At 28.3% G+C, this 19,626-nt stretch overlaps 2 protein-coding genes across 7 annotated transcripts in view; one reads left to right on the top strand and one right to left on the bottom strand.

Annotated features, from left to right (window-relative positions):
- Window positions 1-19,626, bottom strand: part of LOC103568995 (nuclear pore complex protein Nup88) — a 159,788-nt gene that overhangs the window by 55,894 nt on the left and 84,268 nt on the right. The window lies entirely within an intron of this gene.
- Window positions 3,370-16,964, top strand: LOC103572481 (uncharacterized protein F21D5.5). 6 transcript variants are annotated; one of them, XM_014441369.1, is made up of 6 exons: window positions 3,370-3,554; window positions 11,004-11,761; window positions 13,407-13,754; window positions 13,827-14,108; window positions 16,649-16,710; window positions 16,779-16,964. In XM_014441369.1, exons 1-6 carry the CDS (start codon window positions 3,413-3,415, stop codon window positions 16,900-16,902), a joined length of 1,716 nt encoding a protein of 571 aa, XP_014296855.1. In that variant the 5' UTR covers window positions 3,370-3,412; the 3' UTR covers window positions 16,903-16,964. The 6 variants fall into 6 exon arrangements, with proteins under 6 accessions (XP_014296855.1, XP_014296859.1, XP_053598414.1 ...); XM_014441373.2 differs by having other exon boundaries at window positions 3,464-3,554; window positions 10,954-11,761; XM_053742439.1 differs by lacking the exon at window positions 3,370-3,554 and adding an exon at window positions 9,092-9,123 and having other exon boundaries at window positions 10,954-11,761.

The following is a 19,626-nucleotide window of genomic DNA, read 5'->3' on the forward strand; positions in this document are numbered from 1 at the left end:
ATACTCGTGTATTATTTGTCGCTTAAATTTGACGCTAAACGCTATAATTTATCGCTACATTTTTTCTGGGTGGCGTACATGTTAAATTCTCATCACGTGACCGAATTTGACGCTAAAAAGCAACATCAAGCGTCAGTATGAAAAAGCACCTTTATGAGTCGTGCACTTTTGGATTTTCCAATTTTTTTTTTTTTTTTAACTAGACGAATCATGAGGTTTGTAAACTTTATTTTTTTAAGTCTAATTGAAAATAAATCAAATCAATGTTACAAAAATAATAACTAACCAAGCAAAACTGATGACTAATGGCGCTTCTCGCGTGAATAGAAAAAAGACATTTTTTTAACACAATTCAACTGTCACTTCAACACTTTTTTTGTGTTGATTTCAAAGTAACACTTAATAAATGTTGATAATATCGATTTTTGTAATAGGTCACTTTTAGAGTACGTTGAATGGTAGATCGATTAAAAATTTTTAATTAACACAAAGAATTGTGTTGATTTGACACAAAATAATCAACACAAAAAATTTAACACGGACTGTTTTTAACACAGATACACAATATTTTTTACTGTGCGGCCCTCCTCTAAAAAATGATAAAAAAAAAGTTGTTTCTTTTTGGTTTTGTAAAATTGTTTTCAACGTTGAGAATGTATTTTTTTCTCTTGGCCACTTAGATGAGAGACCTAATACCCGATCAGGGAACTAGTATCCGGTCACTCATGTATTTGTATATCTATATTTATTGGATTTAACTAAATATATATATATATATATATATATATATATATATATATATATATATATATATATATATATATATATATATATATATATATATACAACTTTTTACTAAAGAAAAATTGATTGTAATGATTTTTTTCACAACTATCAGAATACAATTGAATTTGAATTCAAAATTGTCTCCAAAATAAAAGAAAAATCACCAGAATTTAGCAAAAATAAAATAGTCTAAAACACAAAAAAAAAAATGGTTCAAAAGTTAAAACTGATGATTATAACTGTCTTTATTGCAATGGACTTTATTTGGAAGCTAAGGAATCATGTATTCAACGTTCAAACTGTAAGAAATGGTCTCATGATTCCTGTGCAAGTGTAGATGAATATTATTCCGATGAGATTTGTGGATACTGTAAAAATTAATCGAATGGAAAGCTTTATCAGTTAAAAAAAAAAAATTATTATTTTCAAATATTTTTACGGGCCAAATTTGCTCCAAGCATAGAGATTCAGCCAAAAAATGAACGAGTATATTAAATTTTTTATAATTTGACGATATACGCAGAGAAATTTTTAGTAAAAATTACACGGCGAGAAAAATTTTGTTATTTTAGCAATTTAAAGTATGGTCAAACAGTTGATTGTGAAAATAACTATTCATTTGTTAATTATTGCAATACGTATAGTTAATTTAACACCATCCTTATTTATTTTAATGATCTGTAGTATCGTTGAATAAACTATTCAATATTTGTTCTTTGTCCTCCAATGAGAATTCATTTTTTTATTTGAGCCATATTTCGAAAAGTTGCCATCGAGATTCAGTTATTGTGACAAAATAGGTTATCGTTATATCATTATACGTATTCATATCGTTATATAAACGATACGATGGATCGTAACAGCGTTGATTAAGAATGTGGAACTTGCGCAGTTAGGCAAATTTCAAGCTAAACATCATAAAGCCTTTGTGAGCGTCGTGTCACATACTTCTTAATAGTAATTAATGAGCTTTTCTGTTATTGTAATTGAGATAATCTAATCAAAATGGATGTGTACCTATTGTATAATCATAATAGTTTTTATGGACTGATTTTAATAATTATTTTCCAATGTAAAAAAATTTTATTGCTTCCATATAATTTTTTTTGCTTTGTTATAATTATAAGATTTTTATCAAACGCAGATGGACATTTTTAGTTTTAAAAAATGTTTTATTATTTTTTTTTTAACCAGTAAAATTATTTGTTAGAAGTTATTATTTTTTTTAATTATTATAAATAACTGATTAATCAACAGAAGTCACTGAGCCTGAGTATTGAAACATATCATATTATGAAATAGTTTATGAGGCTGTATTCTTAACTTGAGATCTTTCAATTTACATTAATTTTTTTTTTATCCAAAACTATCTACAAGATTGTCTTATTAGCGTTTTTTCAGATACCTATAATGACAATATAGTATTGCCATTTTGACGTTACGCTGCGACGATACTTGGATCTTTAAAATGACTATACAGAATATCATAAAAAAAGTTGACTATAGATAGTATAGCTGTAGTAACAAAATGTTCAGTTGTTTTGACGAGATTTTTTTCGCCGTGTACCCAAAAAGTTTGATACTATGAGGACATGTGGTAAATATCTTAATTTTTCTCATGTACATTGTAAGATATACGACTCGATATCATGTAAATGAAGTGCAGCATCTACTAACAACATAGTTAAAATTTAGTTACTGGCTAGATGATCTTACAGTATCAAACTTTATGGGTAATTTTTATTCAAAAATTCTCTGTGTGTAAAAATATGAAAAAATGTTTTTTTTTTTTTTAATTTTGGACTGGTCTATTTTGCCTCAGGTATCATGCGTAGGGCTAAAAGTGCGCAAATATATCAAATTAATGGTAATTAGAAGGAAAACAAAAAAAAAATTTTATCAAATTTTTGGAGAGGGCTTTATTGCCCCACCCTCCCCAATGTTATTTTTCATGAATTTCATGTTATATGTATTTATTATAACGAAAATATGTAAATCATTATTAAGGTCACTTTCATCAGTTTTAAATTTCGAATTTTTTTTATATCTTCTAATTTTTGTGACTAGTGCAGTATGACCATTTCATATTTTTTTCATGATTATCATTCGAATTATTTTATCACGGCAAAGAAGCTGATCTGAATATCTATAATAACTTTTTTTTTATTGTTACAAAATTCACGTTATGAAAAGACATTGAAAATTACATAATATTTTTTTTTTCATCTTTAATTACAATTTAAAACTAACATTTTTGTTTCTGTAAAAAAATTTTAATATAAAAAAGAAAAAGTGCAGACGAATAATTAAAAAAAATTTTGATAAAAAAAAAAAGTATAATCATTCATGCGCCTTTTATAAATTTGAAAAATCCCGCGTTTTTGTTTTATTCAAATTTAAATAAGCCCGCCATTTTATGACGTCACAGAATCCAATACACTGCAGGAACAAAAGTCACCCAATAATTTAACATATTTGAGCTGAAACCCGAACGTTTACTAGACAGGCCGAAGATACCCGAATAACGTTTTCTCTGTAACTCGACGATATTTATCATTCCAGTCCCAACCTATGTTATTATTATTTTGTAGTATATGTTGAATACCGCACATGTCAAAGTTTTAAAATGAGTGTAGAAACAAAAAGTTGTTATTTCTACACAGATAATAATTTACATACACCTATTTTATTACCAAATAACAAATCGATAACTGTCGGTCGTAGTTGCGATACTAAAATAGTTGACACTAAATGTTCACGTGAACAAGGTTAGTATTTTTATGTTTACGTTACAAATAACTGGTAAAAACTAGAATAATATATATTTATAACCTTAAATTCAAAGCAAAATAAATAAACAGTATCATTAATTTATTTTTAATACTTTATAATAAATTATTACTAGAAAAATTATATATTTTTTTTTCTCATAAATAAAATGTGTTTTTCGTTTATTTAATTATTGTATTGTATATAAATATAGAGATTACGTTACTAAGCATTTGATATTCGGGTTTAGGCAAAAAAGTTACAGAAATTTTCGATAAAAATTTTTTTCTACTTCAATACTTTTGAAGACAGTGACAAAAAAAATTTCGATAGCAAATTTTATTTTTTTGTAAGACTACTGATGCATTAAATTATTATTTTAATTTCTTTTAAAAAAACAACTTATTTTTTTATTTATGAATTATTAAATATTTAATAATTTGAAATGTAGAAAATATGGATTTTATAAAAATTATTATTTGATGAAAACTAAGTTACAATTTTAAAAGAAATTGAAAGATAACTCAAATATGATTGCTGAGTATTAAAAGAATTCGATTTAAAAAAAAAAAAAAAACATAAAAATTATAAAATTTTCACTTTTCTCGTGAAATATTTCTAATTATAATAGTTTACAATTAGCTGTAATAAAATTTCTAATTATTTGGACATTTAGTAATAAGCAAAAATAATTTTTTTGAAAATATTAATATTTGGATAATTTTTGAAAATATATATATATATTAGGGTGGGTTGAAAAAAAACTTCTTTTTTTGTTTTTCTTAGCACGGGGGTGGAATTTGTACCTTATAAAAAAAAAAATTTTCAAGAACAAAAAAATTTTTTTACTTAACATTTGGAGGTAGCCCACTCGTTTTTAAAATAAGTAATTGATCAAACAGGGTAGTTCCAACGAAAAAAATTTTTTTTTGTCAAAAATCGTGGAAAACATCTAATAATTGTCGAATGTTATTTTTTTTTACTCCGCTTTCATTTTAATTTAAAAGAAAATGCTTTTTATTTTTGGATTTTTTATTTGAACTACAAAAATAATAGGAAAAAAATTTTCTAAACTTCTAACTCTCAATAAGCTTTCGGGGAGACACCCTGCGGATTCTAGAAAACCATTTTTATATTTTTTACTACCACCCGTTCTCATGTTATTGATAAGAGAGAAGATAATTAGTAACTTCGAAGTGTTTAATCGAAAATTTTATGAAAATTTGTAATAAAATTGAAGATTTTTGAATATTTTTTTATTTATAAGTAATCAACAACAACAAAATTAAGTTATGAACAATATTAACATTAATAAAAATTCAATAATATTAAATTGAAAGTACAAAACCCGACTTCTCTATAACTTGAGAATGGATGGTAGCAAAAAATATATAAATGATGTTCTAGAATCTGTAGGGTGTCTCCCCGAAAGCTAATTGAGAGTTAGAAGAGTAAAAAATTTTTTTTCTATTATTTTTGTAGTTTAAGTGGAAAATCCAAAAATAAAAAGCATTTTCTTTCGAATCAAAATGAAAGCAGAGTAAAAAAAAGAGCCATCCGGCCTTACCCGGAATGGAAAAATTAGATTTCTTATGTAAATACAATAAAGCGGCAATAGTGTAATTAATACTTATTTCGTAAGCTTAAACATGAATTTTAAGGAAAGGGGTTATGCCTTATCATTTAGAAGTTATTAGAAGATTAAGCTGCAAAAATAAGCTTTTTTTATTTTTTGTGAAATTTTCGATATCATCAAATTATTAGAAAAGATGTTTCAAAAAATCAAATATTACAGTGAAAATTAAAGCTAATCGTTCAAATTTTAAGATACTTTTTACAGAATTGAGTTACCATTTTCGGTTCAAAAGTTATTTTAGGATAAAGCCAGAAAATTAATTTTTATGAAAATAAAAAAAAATTTCAAGCACCCACAACTTCCAAACTAATCGACCGATTGGGCTCATCTTCGAACTTGTCTAAGGTAATCGTCCAATAAATAAGTGTAGAAAATTTCATTAAGATCCGTTAAGAATAGCGGGCGCTATCGTGATGACAAGGCGCGTTAGATATATATATATATATATATTTATATACATACATTTATAAACTTTTGAGTGGATGTTATTTTTTGACTCTACTAGGTAAAATAAGATATATGGTGGTAAAATTCTTTGATAATTCGATCATGAGACCCATTGCATGTAATAGGCCGATTTCTGAAGAAATCTACCTAAAAATCACATTCGACAATTGTTAGATGTTTTCCACGATTTTGGACAAAAAAAATTTTTTTCGGTGGAACTACCCCGTTTGATCAATTATTTCTTTTAAAAACAAGTGGGCCATCTCAAAATGTGAAGTAAAAAAAATTTTTTTTTCTCGAAAAATTTTTTTTTTTTATAAGGTACAAATTCTACTAAATAATAAAATATTTAGTAATAAAGAAAAATATAATTTTTTTAAATTCTAATGTTTGGAAAATATTTAAAAAACATTGTCAATTACTTAAAGATTCACAGTAAAAAATAATTATTTTAAAATATTATTTGTCTATTATTTTTATTATTTTCATCGACAAATTATCTGGGAAATATTTAATGATCCTGAAGTTGGAAGACAATTAAAAATTTTCGGATTTTTTTTTCAACAAATCAGTTAAAAAAAAAAAAACTAAAAATATGCACTTGTAAAAAATGAAAAAATACAATTGCGATTTTTAAAGCTATTTTTTTTTTTTTTTTTTATAATTTATCGTCTCTATGAAAAATTCAAAAATGATTAAACGTCGGCTGAGTATCATAATATTTAATATTTTTTTAACACGTTTATTAAAGATTTCAATTGAATAATAAATATATTTCTGAGTGCAGTTTTAATTTGTCTTTAAATTTTTAAATAAAAAATAAAATATACTGTTTAAAAAAAATTTATTTTGAATTAGATAAATATTTCCAATGTTTAAATATTAGTACATATAATCAAGAATTCTTCAAGTATTTGACTGGAATTCCTGAAAAAGTCAGGGAATTTCAGTTTCAAAAATCTGTGGTCACCATGTATTAGAATAAAATACATTTTTATGAAATTGATGCCTTGGTTATTTAAAGTTATGCAAAAAAAAAGTACATAAATAAATTAATTTATAATTGCATCGCGTTACAGTTGACATAAAAATGTATCGTAGCAAAAAATGCCGTAGCAAAAGCGTATAAAAAACTTTTTTTGTAGCCAAACGATGTACACAGAGAGAAAAATGTATGTTTTCAGATACAAATGCTTGATATCAGTACTTTAGTTCATTAAATAGTGCCAAGCAACTGTTTTCTTCTGTTTTTTTATCTCAGTGTATTTTTTATCTGCGAGTATTGAAATACAAATTTTCTATGATGAGTTTCGGGGAGTTGTATGAGCGTAAAAAAATGTTCAAAAAGAAAGAAAATTTGTATGAATTCATTTTCAAACTCTTAAATTGAGATCAAAATTATTTTTGAGCTAATTCACTCTCGTTAAATCATCCTCATGTTTTTTTGATTACACTAAAATAAAAAATCTGTTTATCAGTTGACCCTGCAGGTTAGCCTCAAAATTTCTCGCTCTTTTCGAGCTAGTTGAGTTATCTAAAAACACACATTTTTGAAAAATTTTTATTCATCCGTTTAAAAGTTACAGAATATTTACATAAACTTCCCTTTTTTTTTAAATTTTTAATTTTATCAGCGGAAAATTAAAATATAGATGAATCAGAAAACAAACTGTTAAAAAACCTAACTGTCGTGAATACTCAGAAAATGAAAAATAATTTTTGTTCAAGAATAATTAAAACTAAACACGTGAAAACATTTCCAAGTCGAAAAACTCGGTAAAATCAAATACAGTGTTTTTATTAATTAATTAAATTATTGGTGATGGGAATGATGGGCATAAAACAGTATATGTTCAAATAAATTAGATACAACATAAATAATTATTTAAATAAGATAAAATACCCAGTACTTGAACATCTCTGAAAATTGGACTAGTACTCGAAAAAATTTTTATAAGTTGAATTATTTAAAAATTTTAGCGTCAAATATAAGAAACCTTTGTATTGCAATATTCTTTGAAAATTTAGGATGTAATTGCAATAAATATTTTTTCATTTCATACCGAAATAATTATAATTTTATTGAATTTAACACTACCATATAATGAATGACCGATTGATGCTTCTTTTCTCATAAAAACGATTCAGAGTTATTGAATAAATAACTGGCAAAAAGTATGTTACATAGATTTTTTAGTAAAACAAATACTATCAGTACATAAAATAGACTGTTTTCAATACAATACATTTTTTACGAGGCAAAAAAATTATTTTTGAATATTAAATTTCATCATTCAACTATACCTCCTAGTTTTTTAAGTCGTACCCGATACTTGAACAACGATCACGTAAAATATTCAAGTATAGGTCCTATGTTTTTCGACATGCAGGAGTAGTTGAACAAGTTACTATAATTCCAGACAGCATTCAAGTCGAAATGACTGCTTTACGACGTCTTTTTGAAGGAGTCATCAAGAAGTCTTATGATAACTTCCGAAAGATGTCACTTTTAAGAACTCTTAATTAAGAGTTCTTGAAGAATCCATAAATAAGACGTCAGTTTTTTGATGTCTAAATGTATTATTTTTTAAACTTCTTTATGAAGTCAAAACTAAAAACTCCTTAAAGACGTCATGGTAAATTCATAATGAAGTCTTATTTACGAAGTCAGAAAAAAGAACTCTTTGAGAACTCTTTTTTTAAAGACGTCTTACTGAGCTCGCTAGGTGGCTCATTCGACATCTTGAGAACTTCTTAAAGACTTCTTTAAGATGTTGATGAGACGCCCAAATCATAAATAGTAACTCATTCAGAACTTATTAAGACGTCATTTTGCTATCAGGGATGTGATTTAATTGATTTTAAAAAATAAAAACAATCAATCGATTATTTTAATAACTTTTTTTATTCATAAATGTTATAAATAAAAGTTATTTGAAATGAAATGTTGCCTATTTTATGAATACAAACTATTTACAACAATCTAACTTAAGCATTCATGTAATAGGTACCATGAACATTTTAAATGACAGTCAAGTTAATGACATCTGATAATTTTAGTGTTCTATATTCAAGAAATCAAGTAAAATAGAAAAATAAACTGAGAAATTGCAAGTAAAAAATTTTGTCCACATTATTTAATAAATTTAATTGTTAATATTCATTGTGTTTGTCACAATAAATTATTAATTTTCTATTCATGGTTTAATGGATTTCACTTTGAAAACTGTTCAAGTACTGGGTACTGTACCTTAAGTACATAGCAAAATTGAAATTACCTCTAGATAATAGTCACTAAATTTTTATATTTTTTTTATATATAATAAATTTTTTAACTTCCCGTTAAGCAAATTGTAAATTTTCAAAATTTCGAGGTTATTGTTTTCACCCCAATTAAAAAAAAAAATAAAGTTTTCATCGAATGTCAACGTTTTGAAGTCCTAGGAAGCTATTCTGACTATCTTCAAAATGATGTCCGAGTGGCTGTATGTGTAAACCTTTCATAAATTTTAAACTAATTAACCGATTCGAATCGTTCTTGCGGCAATCAGAAGAGTTTGTTGGCCGTCAACTTTCATGAAAATTTCAGATCATTTGATCTAGTAGACCCGAAGATAATTGAGAATTACAAAAAAAAATTTTTTTTTTTTTTTTTTTTTTTTCAATTTTTTTTTAATTACTTAAAAACCACTCTGTCGATCAACTTTAAAATTTACTCAGCTCTAGAACACAATAAGACGTGCTGATCGCTATCTCGAAGATCACAACCGACTTATTTGTTCGAGAGATATCGTCGGAGAAAGAAATGTTAAAAAACGGTTTTTTTCGTAAACAATGGCATATAAATGGATTTTCGAGCTCGAAGAGCTCGCAAATGTATTCGCGACATAGTTTTTGAGCTCAAAGAGCTTTAAAATAGCGGGAAGTTTTAGGGTTGGCCCGCAGGGTCAACCGATAAAGATTTTTTTTTCTAATTTCTATATTAAGCGCCTAAGGCAGCTGTTCGGCACGCGCGTGGCTCGGGCGATCACCGAAGTTAAGTAGCATCGAGCATCATCACTACTTGGCTGGGTGACCGTTTAGCCATACGTCAGGTTCGAACGAAAGTCTTTGATCGCTAGGCGCGGTATGAAGATCCAGTGATCGGTAAAATGGGAATTTTATCGATCACTGGAGCTTCACCCAAACCGAACTGTACTGGCTAGGTTTTCTCTGTGGTTTCTCTAGCCACTGCACCTCCATTGTACAAGGGAGGTAGCAGGGCATCACCGCAATGATGCAGTACAGTATAAGCACAAGTCGGGCCACAGCCGCACAACGGAAGGCAGAGGAGAAGTAAAGCAGTTTGCGATATAAAGGCAAAAAGTGCAAAAGGTCGTAATTGCGGCTATACACTAGAAAACAATTAAAAATTAAAAAAAAAAATTCTAATTTCTATATTTATTTCATTTTAACAACGCACAGTGTTAAATTAAATCATTTTTTAACAACGCTCTTTTTACAGTGTAATAATACTATAATTTTTTTTGTCGTTATTTTTCATCCCATAAATCCTGAGATATTAAATTTTTAATTTTACCTCTAATGTTTTAAACAATTTTAAACTGTTATCTAAACGATAAATATAGCACTTGAAAATTAATAATCCGTGAGCAAAGTAATAAAAGAAGCATTTTAAATTATTAAAAAAATATTTTATCTCTAAAATTAATATTCGATTTTTTAAATATTTTTTCATAGTTTTTTGTTCTTGCTTGTTGAATAAGCTATTGCGACGTTGGACACTAGATAAAGAAATTCTTACATTCGGGTAAGGACTGTTATGAGAATAGATTAGGGAGCGTGGCAGTTGCTGATAACTATATGACGTTATTCAGCTTTATATATAACAGATATGAAGTAAAGACCTTCAAGTAAAAAAGTTTGGATTGATTTTGTTAAAATACTTTCCGTATTTTTTTTTTTTTTTTTTTTTTTTTTTCGGCAACGTGTTATTATAATTTCAAATATAGTTATAATTATGATTAAATTTTTTTATATTTGAGTGCCCGCGCTCGTATATTTAAATAAATTCTTGATTTAAATCGAAATGTAAAAACTCAATATTCTTAAACAATTAGTGAAGTCAATATTATATTTTTGTTTAGTTGGTAACATTCGCTGGCGCTCGGTTTGCAAGTTCTAAACTCGAGTATTTGATTCGATAGCACTAGTCATCTAAGATTCTATTTTTTTTATAAATAACACTATCAAAAAAATTTATAGTTTTAAATTAATTAACAGAATTAAGAAATAGAAATATTTTTTGTTTAAAGGATGACCCATCAACTTCTGTTATTAACAATATTTATTTTATCAATTGTAGTCCGTTTAACCGCAAACTACAATGACAAATACATAACCGTCGAACAATTAGGTAAAAAGTCATGCGGATTAAATGGCGTTAAAACCCAGAAAAATCATAAGTATGTAGCTAAACATGGCGATACATTAGAATTAATTTATGGTAATTATCCACATAAATTTGAGTTTATTCCACCACCATCTGACCTTGCCTCAATTGACACCCATCAGCCTACTGAAAATAATAATAAAAATGAAAAAAAAAATTCAATCCGTCAAAAACGTAGTTTTGATAGCGACAGTGACGATGATCTTACAATAAATACAAAAAAAATGAAGAATACTATTTCAAGTCATCAGGGTCAGAGCGCATCGAATGCCGATAAAAAGAATCAAGATACTGGCGAAAGTTCAAAACATACCGCTAAAAATTTAAATCAAACTCAAGTCACTGAAAACTCAAAATTCAAATGGAAATCAGTTAATGGCAGTTTGTTTATTATGACAAGTTCAAATTGTGAAGCTAAGTCAAAAATAGCGGCTTATGATTTGGATGGTACTTTAATTACAACAAAATCAGGATATGTTTTTCCGCAAAATGAAAGCGATTGGAAAATACTATACCCAAATATTTCAAGAAAATTAAAAGAGCTATTCGAGAATGATCATAAAATTGTTATATTTACCAATCAAAATGGTATTGAAAGTGGATACACCAATCTAACGGAATTTAAACGTAAAATTGAAGCGATTACAGAAAAATTGGATGTTCCATTCCAGGTGAGATTTGTACATTATTCATTTATTATAGTTATGTTAAAAATGATTTCTTTAATAATAATTCCTATATTAAATAGTGTGACTTTATGTTTTTAATATATTAAACAGTTTTCTGACAGAAATTGAGATTTTTTAGTTTGAACTAATGTCATCTGTGAATTTTTTTTGAACACGCGAAAAAAATGTTCCTTACTTTCAAAACAGAACCTTTTTTTTTAATTTAAAAACATAGAAAAGAGAAAAAAATTTAATTCTTAAAAAAAATCTCTTTCATTTGAAATTCTTACAGAAAATAAGTAAGATCTCAGAAATATTTTTAGAATTGGTGACTATTACACATAATATATAGATTCACCTATTTCGAGCTGCTCTTTTTGGAGGTTTTTTTTTATACCTAAGACTAATTTTTAAGACCATAAGACTTGAAAAAAAAATTTTTTTTTTTTAAACATCCTAATATATATATATATATATATATATATATATATATATATATATATTAGGGTGGACCAAAAAAAAGAACTAATATTTTTTTCTTTGGTTATCGTAAAAATATCGTTGAAGATGATGAAAAAAAAATTCTGGTGAAGTTTAAGCTCTTAATATTAATATTAAGAGGTGGCGCGTTGTGATTTTTGATTTCCCATTTGATTAACATGGAAAAAAATAATTTTTTAGTTTGGAATTTTTTACCTCGGCAATGGCTCATTGTACAAATAAGACCAGCATACGTTTTTGTAGGGATTTCAACGCTTTACAAAAAAACTCTCCTATCATTTTTCGATGAATCCATCTGTTCAAAAGTTATTGGAGCTCAGCAGAATACAAAAAAAAAAATTTATCAGAGATAATTTGTAGGAAATAAATCTGTTTACAAAAAAGATTCTATGATATTTTATGATAAGTCCGATAGTTTCTCCGAAAAAGTAAAAAGATCTCAAAATTTATTCTAACTTGATTACGAGCTCTAATAACTTTTGAACAGATGGATTTATCGAAAAATGATAGGAGAGTTTTTTTGTAAAGCGTTGAATTCCCTACAAAAACGTATGCTGGGCTTATTTGTACAATGAGCCATTGCCGAGGTAAAAAATTCCAAACTAAAAAATTATTTTTTTCCATGTTAATCAAATGGGAAATCCAAAATCACAACGCGCCACCTCTTAATATTAATATTAAAAGCTTAAAATTTACCAAAATTTTTTTTTTTCATCATCTTCAACGATATTTTCACGGTAACTATAGAAAAAAAATAAGTTTTTTTTTTGGCCCACCCTAATATATGTATATATATAATCAGATCCAACTATTTTTTTCCGGGTAAAATTACATGCAAATTAACTGCGAAGTGACAAATCAGACAGTCACGATTTTACGAAATTTACCTAATTATAAATCTTGTCACGCTTCTTTATAAAATCTTATGTCAGTTAACGCACTTGCCATCGTTTCGACAAACTTTTCTTTAGTTTTTATAAACATGCACCATGAGTCTTAGACTCATGTCACAACATCGAGACTCGGAAAATCGTCGCTTTACAGCCAAGTAACATAAATATTTATTACTGCGTCTGTATTTTTTATTGTTATTGAATAAAAGCCAGCTAAAATAATTAATTTTTTTTTTAAATTATCACTTTTAAAGGTTTTTGTAGCGGGTTTAAGAGATTTCAACCGAAAACCATTAATAGGAATGTGGCAACGTCTATCTGAGTACGAAAATGATGGTATCGAAATAAATAAAGACGCAAGTTTTTATGTCGGAGATGCTGCAGGTCGCCCAAAAAATTGGATGTTGAAAGCTAAAAAAGATCATTCATCTGCTGATCGTCTATTTGCCATAAATGTTGGGCTAAAATTTCTAACGCCTGAAGAACATTTTCTGGGTTATGGAAAAGCTAAATTTGATATGCCTAAATTTGATCCGAAACAATCTAAAAATCTAACGGTTTTTGAACCTTCAGACGCTCTCGAAACGGCAGCTGGACAAGAGGTACAAATCTTGGTTACTTTTCACGGATCCCTTTAAAATTAATTTCACGCGAACAATTCGTGTTTTTTATAGGTTATTATAATGGTAGGTGGGCCTGGAAGTGGAAAATCATTTGTGGTAGCTAATTATTTACAAAAATATGATCATATCAATCGAGATAAACTTGGAAGTTGGCAAAAATGCGTCACGATGATGGAAAAGTCATTAGATGAGGGAAAATCTGTCGTAATTGATAATACTAATCCAGATGTCGCTTCCAGAAAAAGATTTATCGACGTTGCAGTTAAAAAAAAGGTTACTGTAAGATGTTTCGTACTCACGACAACTCCTGAACATGCCAAACACAATAATAAGGTAAAATATTTTTTTTAAAATAATTCAAATATCAGATTATTTCAACAGCGCTGAAATTTTTCATGAAACCGCTATTACTTCTGAACTCTATAATCCTATAATAGCATCCACGCCGAGATAAACAGATTTTAAATGAGTAAGTTACTAAGGATAAGTTGATTCGAATAGACGTGTTCTTGCGCCGATAGTTATATCACTTGATTACCGTATATTTTATAGATCACTATGCAACACTGAAAAAAATGATCATCCAAGTATACACTTAAGAAAAATTAAGTCAGAATATACAGTTTAGAAAAGTAAAAATTTTCAAATTGAAAAAAAAAATCGGTCTGTCGGTTGACCCTGCGGGCCAGCCCCAAAACTTACCGCATATTTCGAGCTCCTTGAGCTCGAAAAATTGTTGTAGATACATTTTTGAGCTCTTAGAGCTCGAAAATACTTTTGTATCCTTTTGTTTTCGAAAAAAAAAACGTTTTTTACGATTTTTTCTCAAACGATATCTCCCGAACAAATAAACTGATTAAGACGGTTAAGGTGGCAATCGACGCGTTTTATTGAGTTCTAAAACTGATCAGATTTTGAAATTGATTTATTGAGTCGTTTTTGAAAAATTTCGAGAATACTAAAAAAAATTTTTTTTTTTAATTCTTTCGACAACGGTTTCTCTTGAACGAATCAATCGATTTTGATGTTTGAGGTGGAATTCGACGCGGCTTATGAAGCTTCAGAGCCCAGTTGGTTTTGGAATCAATTCATCGAGCACATAAAAAGTTATCAAAAAAAAACATTTTTGAAAAAAGTTTATTTTTGGAATATCTCTGAACGAGCGCTGCCGATCAAACTCAATTTTTTTCAGCTTTTAGATATTGACAAGCCGCGTCGAATGACACCTTGAAAATCGAAATCGGTTCATCCGTTCAAAAGTTACAGATATTTACATACATACGTACGTACATACATAAATACATACATACACTCGGACATTATCGTGAAATTAGTCAGGATAGCTTCCTAGAATCTCAATACGTCAAGATCTCTTAGAAATTTGATTTTCGAAAATCGGACTGAAACCAATAACTTCCCGAATTTTTGAAAATTTGCAATTTTCTTGGTGGGAAGTTTAAAAAAAGGAATTATTTTCCCGCGATTGGACTAGTTTTAAAAACTCATAATTATTGAAGTTTTTTTGTGAATGTTTTCAAAGAAATCCAAGTGGACAGACATTCAAAAAAAAATTTTTTTTACTTTAAACTCAAAATAAATAATAAAGGCGACAATTTAGATCTAAATCATATTTTTTTCTTGAGTAGTCAAAAATAAAAATTAAAAAAAAAGAAATAACGATTCGATTGGTGCACTTTTTGCGAAAATAGGGGCATTTAAAAAAAAGTTGGAAAATCCAAAAATGCACGTCTCGAACATTCATGTTCCAATAAAATATATAAATTATTAATTTTCATTTTTCATTACAAAATTTTTTAATAAATATCTAGCAAAAAATGGTTGTTTTTTTTTTAATTTAGTTAATTTTATGACAGTTGGCAATAAAAAAAATTATCTGATGGTAAAGTAGAACCTTGTGATATCAGCAAAATTCGATGATAAAAAAAAACATTCCCGATTAAATAAAAAAATGGCTGGAGTGTGTGTTTGTTTACGTGGTGCCGGTTTTAACAGAAATGATTTATTATAAAAAAAAACGAAAAGAACTACAGTAGTGATTTTCGAAAAGGACCTTCTTTGCATAATTCTAAAGACAGTGAAAAAAAAATAAAGTCATTTTATCAGACCGTTTACGAGATATCCGTGCCGCAGACTTTTTTTGGTCTACAAACTAACTGACGTCCACGATAGATATTTTTTATTGAACTTTTTTTTATTATAATAGGTATCGGACAACTTAATAAAAGTATCAGTCATATTAATTAGTACTTCCTCTTTGGATTCATGTGCTTTTTATAACGTGTAAGTGTGATATGAAAATAATATATACAGTTTAATGCGAAAAAATCGCTTGACCTTGACAAGTCCGTTATAAAGCACAACCTCTCTGCTTCGCGTTCGAGGCACGCAAAAAACCTTAATAAGGATAGGAGGTGTTTATATGAATCAACTGCTGTTTGTTCGATTGTAGCAATTTTAAATGGACGTGTGGGAATGTAGAGACATACAGAGAACGTCACATAACTTATCCAAACGAGTGCGAGGAACAGCGACTAAACTATAATTGGTCGAAAATCACATACTTTACCCCGGTAAAGTATAGCTCAAAAATCCAACTTCCGCAAGTGGTATTATAAAAAAATATAAAATACCATATATTTGTCTCATTTATTTTTTTGTCATGCAAGAAGACCATTTTCGATAAATTGTTCTCTTACAACCTTTGTCGGTTGCTTATAACCATGTTACTCTACATATTCAATAGATTATTTATTTCTGAGTATTCTAAATAGTCTATCGGTACTATATATAGTTGGGCTCGATTAAATGACAAAAAAAAAAAAAAAACCAAAAATGTTTTTTTTTTTTTTCAGTTTCGAGAACTGACTGATAAAAACCACACTACCATCAGCGACATCATTATCAATTCCTATTAGTAAGTATCAATCAATCAATGAATAAATAATTCTACTTGATTGTTTATAAACATTTTGTTCTCCACAGTAAGAATTACGTCCAGCCACAAAAGGATGAAGGGTATTCACAAATAGTTAAAGTTAATTTTGTACCGAAATTCAAATCCGAATCAGATCGTAAGCTCTACTCAATGTACTTACTTGACAAGTAGTCAAAAATTTGTATGAATTTAAATAAATAATATTTTTGAAAACTGTAAAATCCAACAAAATACATCTTGACCGTCCATTTTTTAAAATTATTAATTTTATTTTACAATATGATTTAATTGTTTTTTAAATGTGAATTTTTATTCAACTTTTAAATTGTTAATTTGATTCTTTTATTTCTTATTTTCAGTTTTATTTTTTTTTATTAAAGTTTTTTTTAAATATCCCGCCTTTTTGTCTTGGATGTCGCTCTTTTTTCAATCCTATTGTTATGCTAGTACTACTGCCAGTCGTTGATGGAGAGAAAAAAGGAAGAGAATAATAATAACCGTAAGATAAAAATGGCAGCATAATTTTTCGGGAATTACAAGTTTTTGAGTTTTTATTAATTACGATTAAATCAAAAAGAGCCAAATGGTGATTTATGAAAGGATTCTTGTAGTTACGAATTAACGCAATTGAAAAATCTCACCCTCGTTTGACTCTGTGGGCCAGCTCAAGGAGCTCGAAAATACTTTTGTATGTCATTGTTTTAGAAAAATGAACGTTTTCTACCATTTTTTTCTCCAACGATATCTCTCGAACGAAAGACCCGATTTTGATGGTTGGGGTAGCATTCGACGCGGCTTATAAAATTTTTGAGTTGATTAGATTTTGGAATCAATCCAACGAGCATTTACAAATTATCCAAGAAAATTATTTTTCAACAATTTTATTTTTTGAATATCTCCAAACGTACACTACCGATTAAGCTCAATTTTTAACAGTTTGTAGAAATTAACAAGCCGTGTTGAATGTCACCTTGGAGATTAAAATCGGTTCATCCGTTCAAAAGTTACAGAATGTTTACATGCATAAGTAAACTCGGACATCATCTTGAAAGTAGTCAGAATAACTCCTTAGAACGTCGATACATCAAGATCTGTTAGAAATTCGGTTTTCGAAAATCGGACCGAAACCATATGGTATCGCAATAACTTCGCTTTTTTTTTTGAAAATTTTTAATTTTCTTAGCGGGAAGTTGAAAATCTAAAAATCGGCTGACCCTGTAGGCCACTCCGTGAGCCTTTTTATTCAAGAGTTATCATGATCACAAGAAATTAGTTAATAAGTTGACATACGGCTGGATGGGTTATTTCAATGCCTTATTTAAGAACTAACTAACTAATTAGTTGACATCAGGGCTCTCTAAACTAAATTATTTATTTCAAAAGTAACATATGAAGGAATACTTTATGTTGTATTATACTTATTCCTTAATAAATTCTTTATATTATGTGTAACAATCGATACACATGAATTACTTTTAATCCCAAATAATTTAAAAATCTAACTCAATTAAATTATTTTTGAAATATTTTTGCTATTCAGAGCACATCCAATAAATTCCAGAAAAAGGAAGTGTTAGACTTGCTCTGAATCAATTGAAAGTATTCTGAAATGAACAATAATTATAATATCAAAATATAATAATATAACGCATGGAGAAAGAGAGAGTGAAATAGAAGTAAAACGAATGGATAGACAAATATCTGTCTTTCTTTCTCATAAGCGCATCTGCACCGCGATGGCCAGTTTACTAGGTGAAGTGCTCAACGGTAAACCTACATATAGAACTATTTTGATCTCTTTCTTAATACTCTTTACTTGAGCCTTAAGTAAATTTTAATATCTAAACTAAGTTAGCTTAAAAATTATCCCATAGATTTTAAATTTTATTACCCGAGCACTTAATTTAACATCATCTAACATCGATAAATATTACAGTTCCCACGAATTCTCCGTTGATATTATTTACCCGAAAAGTAGAGTAAAGAGATCCTGTCATTTAAATCAAAATTTTATTTCTTTCTGCTTCACTACTAATGGATTTAAAGAGTTCATATCCGCCCGCTAATGAATTCAACGGTTTCCCATGGACTCTGGTAGCCGATGATTTTCTGACTATATAATTTTCAGAGGCCCAAATTTGAGATAAATGTCACTTAAATTTACGATTTCCTGTTATTTTTTATCATCTCCATACTATTCTATAATACGGAGATCAGAGGTAAATTTTAAAATCTTTTCTTGAAAATTAAATTATTGCTCGTAAAAATATGTACTACTAATGGATTTAAGTAATTAATAGTAGGTCGCTAATGAATCAACCGCTTGTATCTCTGAGTCCCTTACAATTAGTAAATTTTCTAACATGATATAGATTTCCGAGAATGCAAATAAATGTCACTCAAAATTATGACCTAACCCCTTGATTCTCACGCTTTCAATATTCTTAGCCCCACTTTTCTCCCAAAATTTTCATATATAAACCCAGGAAAAATAATTAGAGTCAGTCATTACTTCAGCTACTAAAACCCTTGTCGGATCTATCCGCGAGTAAAGTTCCAAAATTCATTCTCATGATGCTCCACAGCCTAGGCAACCGGGGGTCTTAGATCGATAATCGGAATTTAATTTTAAATTAAACATCAAAAGGTTATTACCGTCGTAACCAAAACCTTTGTCGGATCTATCCACGAGTAAGACTCACTGAGTTGATTTCAAAATTCGTTATCGTGATGCTCCACGCCTAGGCAATCGGGGGTCCTAGATCGATAATCGCAACTCAATTCTTTTACTTAAAATATAAATTACGCGACTTAAATATTATTCTTAAAACCTTTCCTCGTGAGGTCTTATGCCTAGGCATCTGGAGTCCTAGGTTGGATACCTAGAGTAAAATC

The sequence above is a fragment of the Microplitis demolitor genome, chromosome 10, assembly GCF_026212275.2.
Source record: "Microplitis demolitor isolate Queensland-Clemson2020A chromosome 10, iyMicDemo2.1a, whole genome shotgun sequence".
Taxonomy (NCBI): domain Eukaryota; kingdom Metazoa; phylum Arthropoda; class Insecta; order Hymenoptera; family Braconidae; genus Microplitis; species Microplitis demolitor.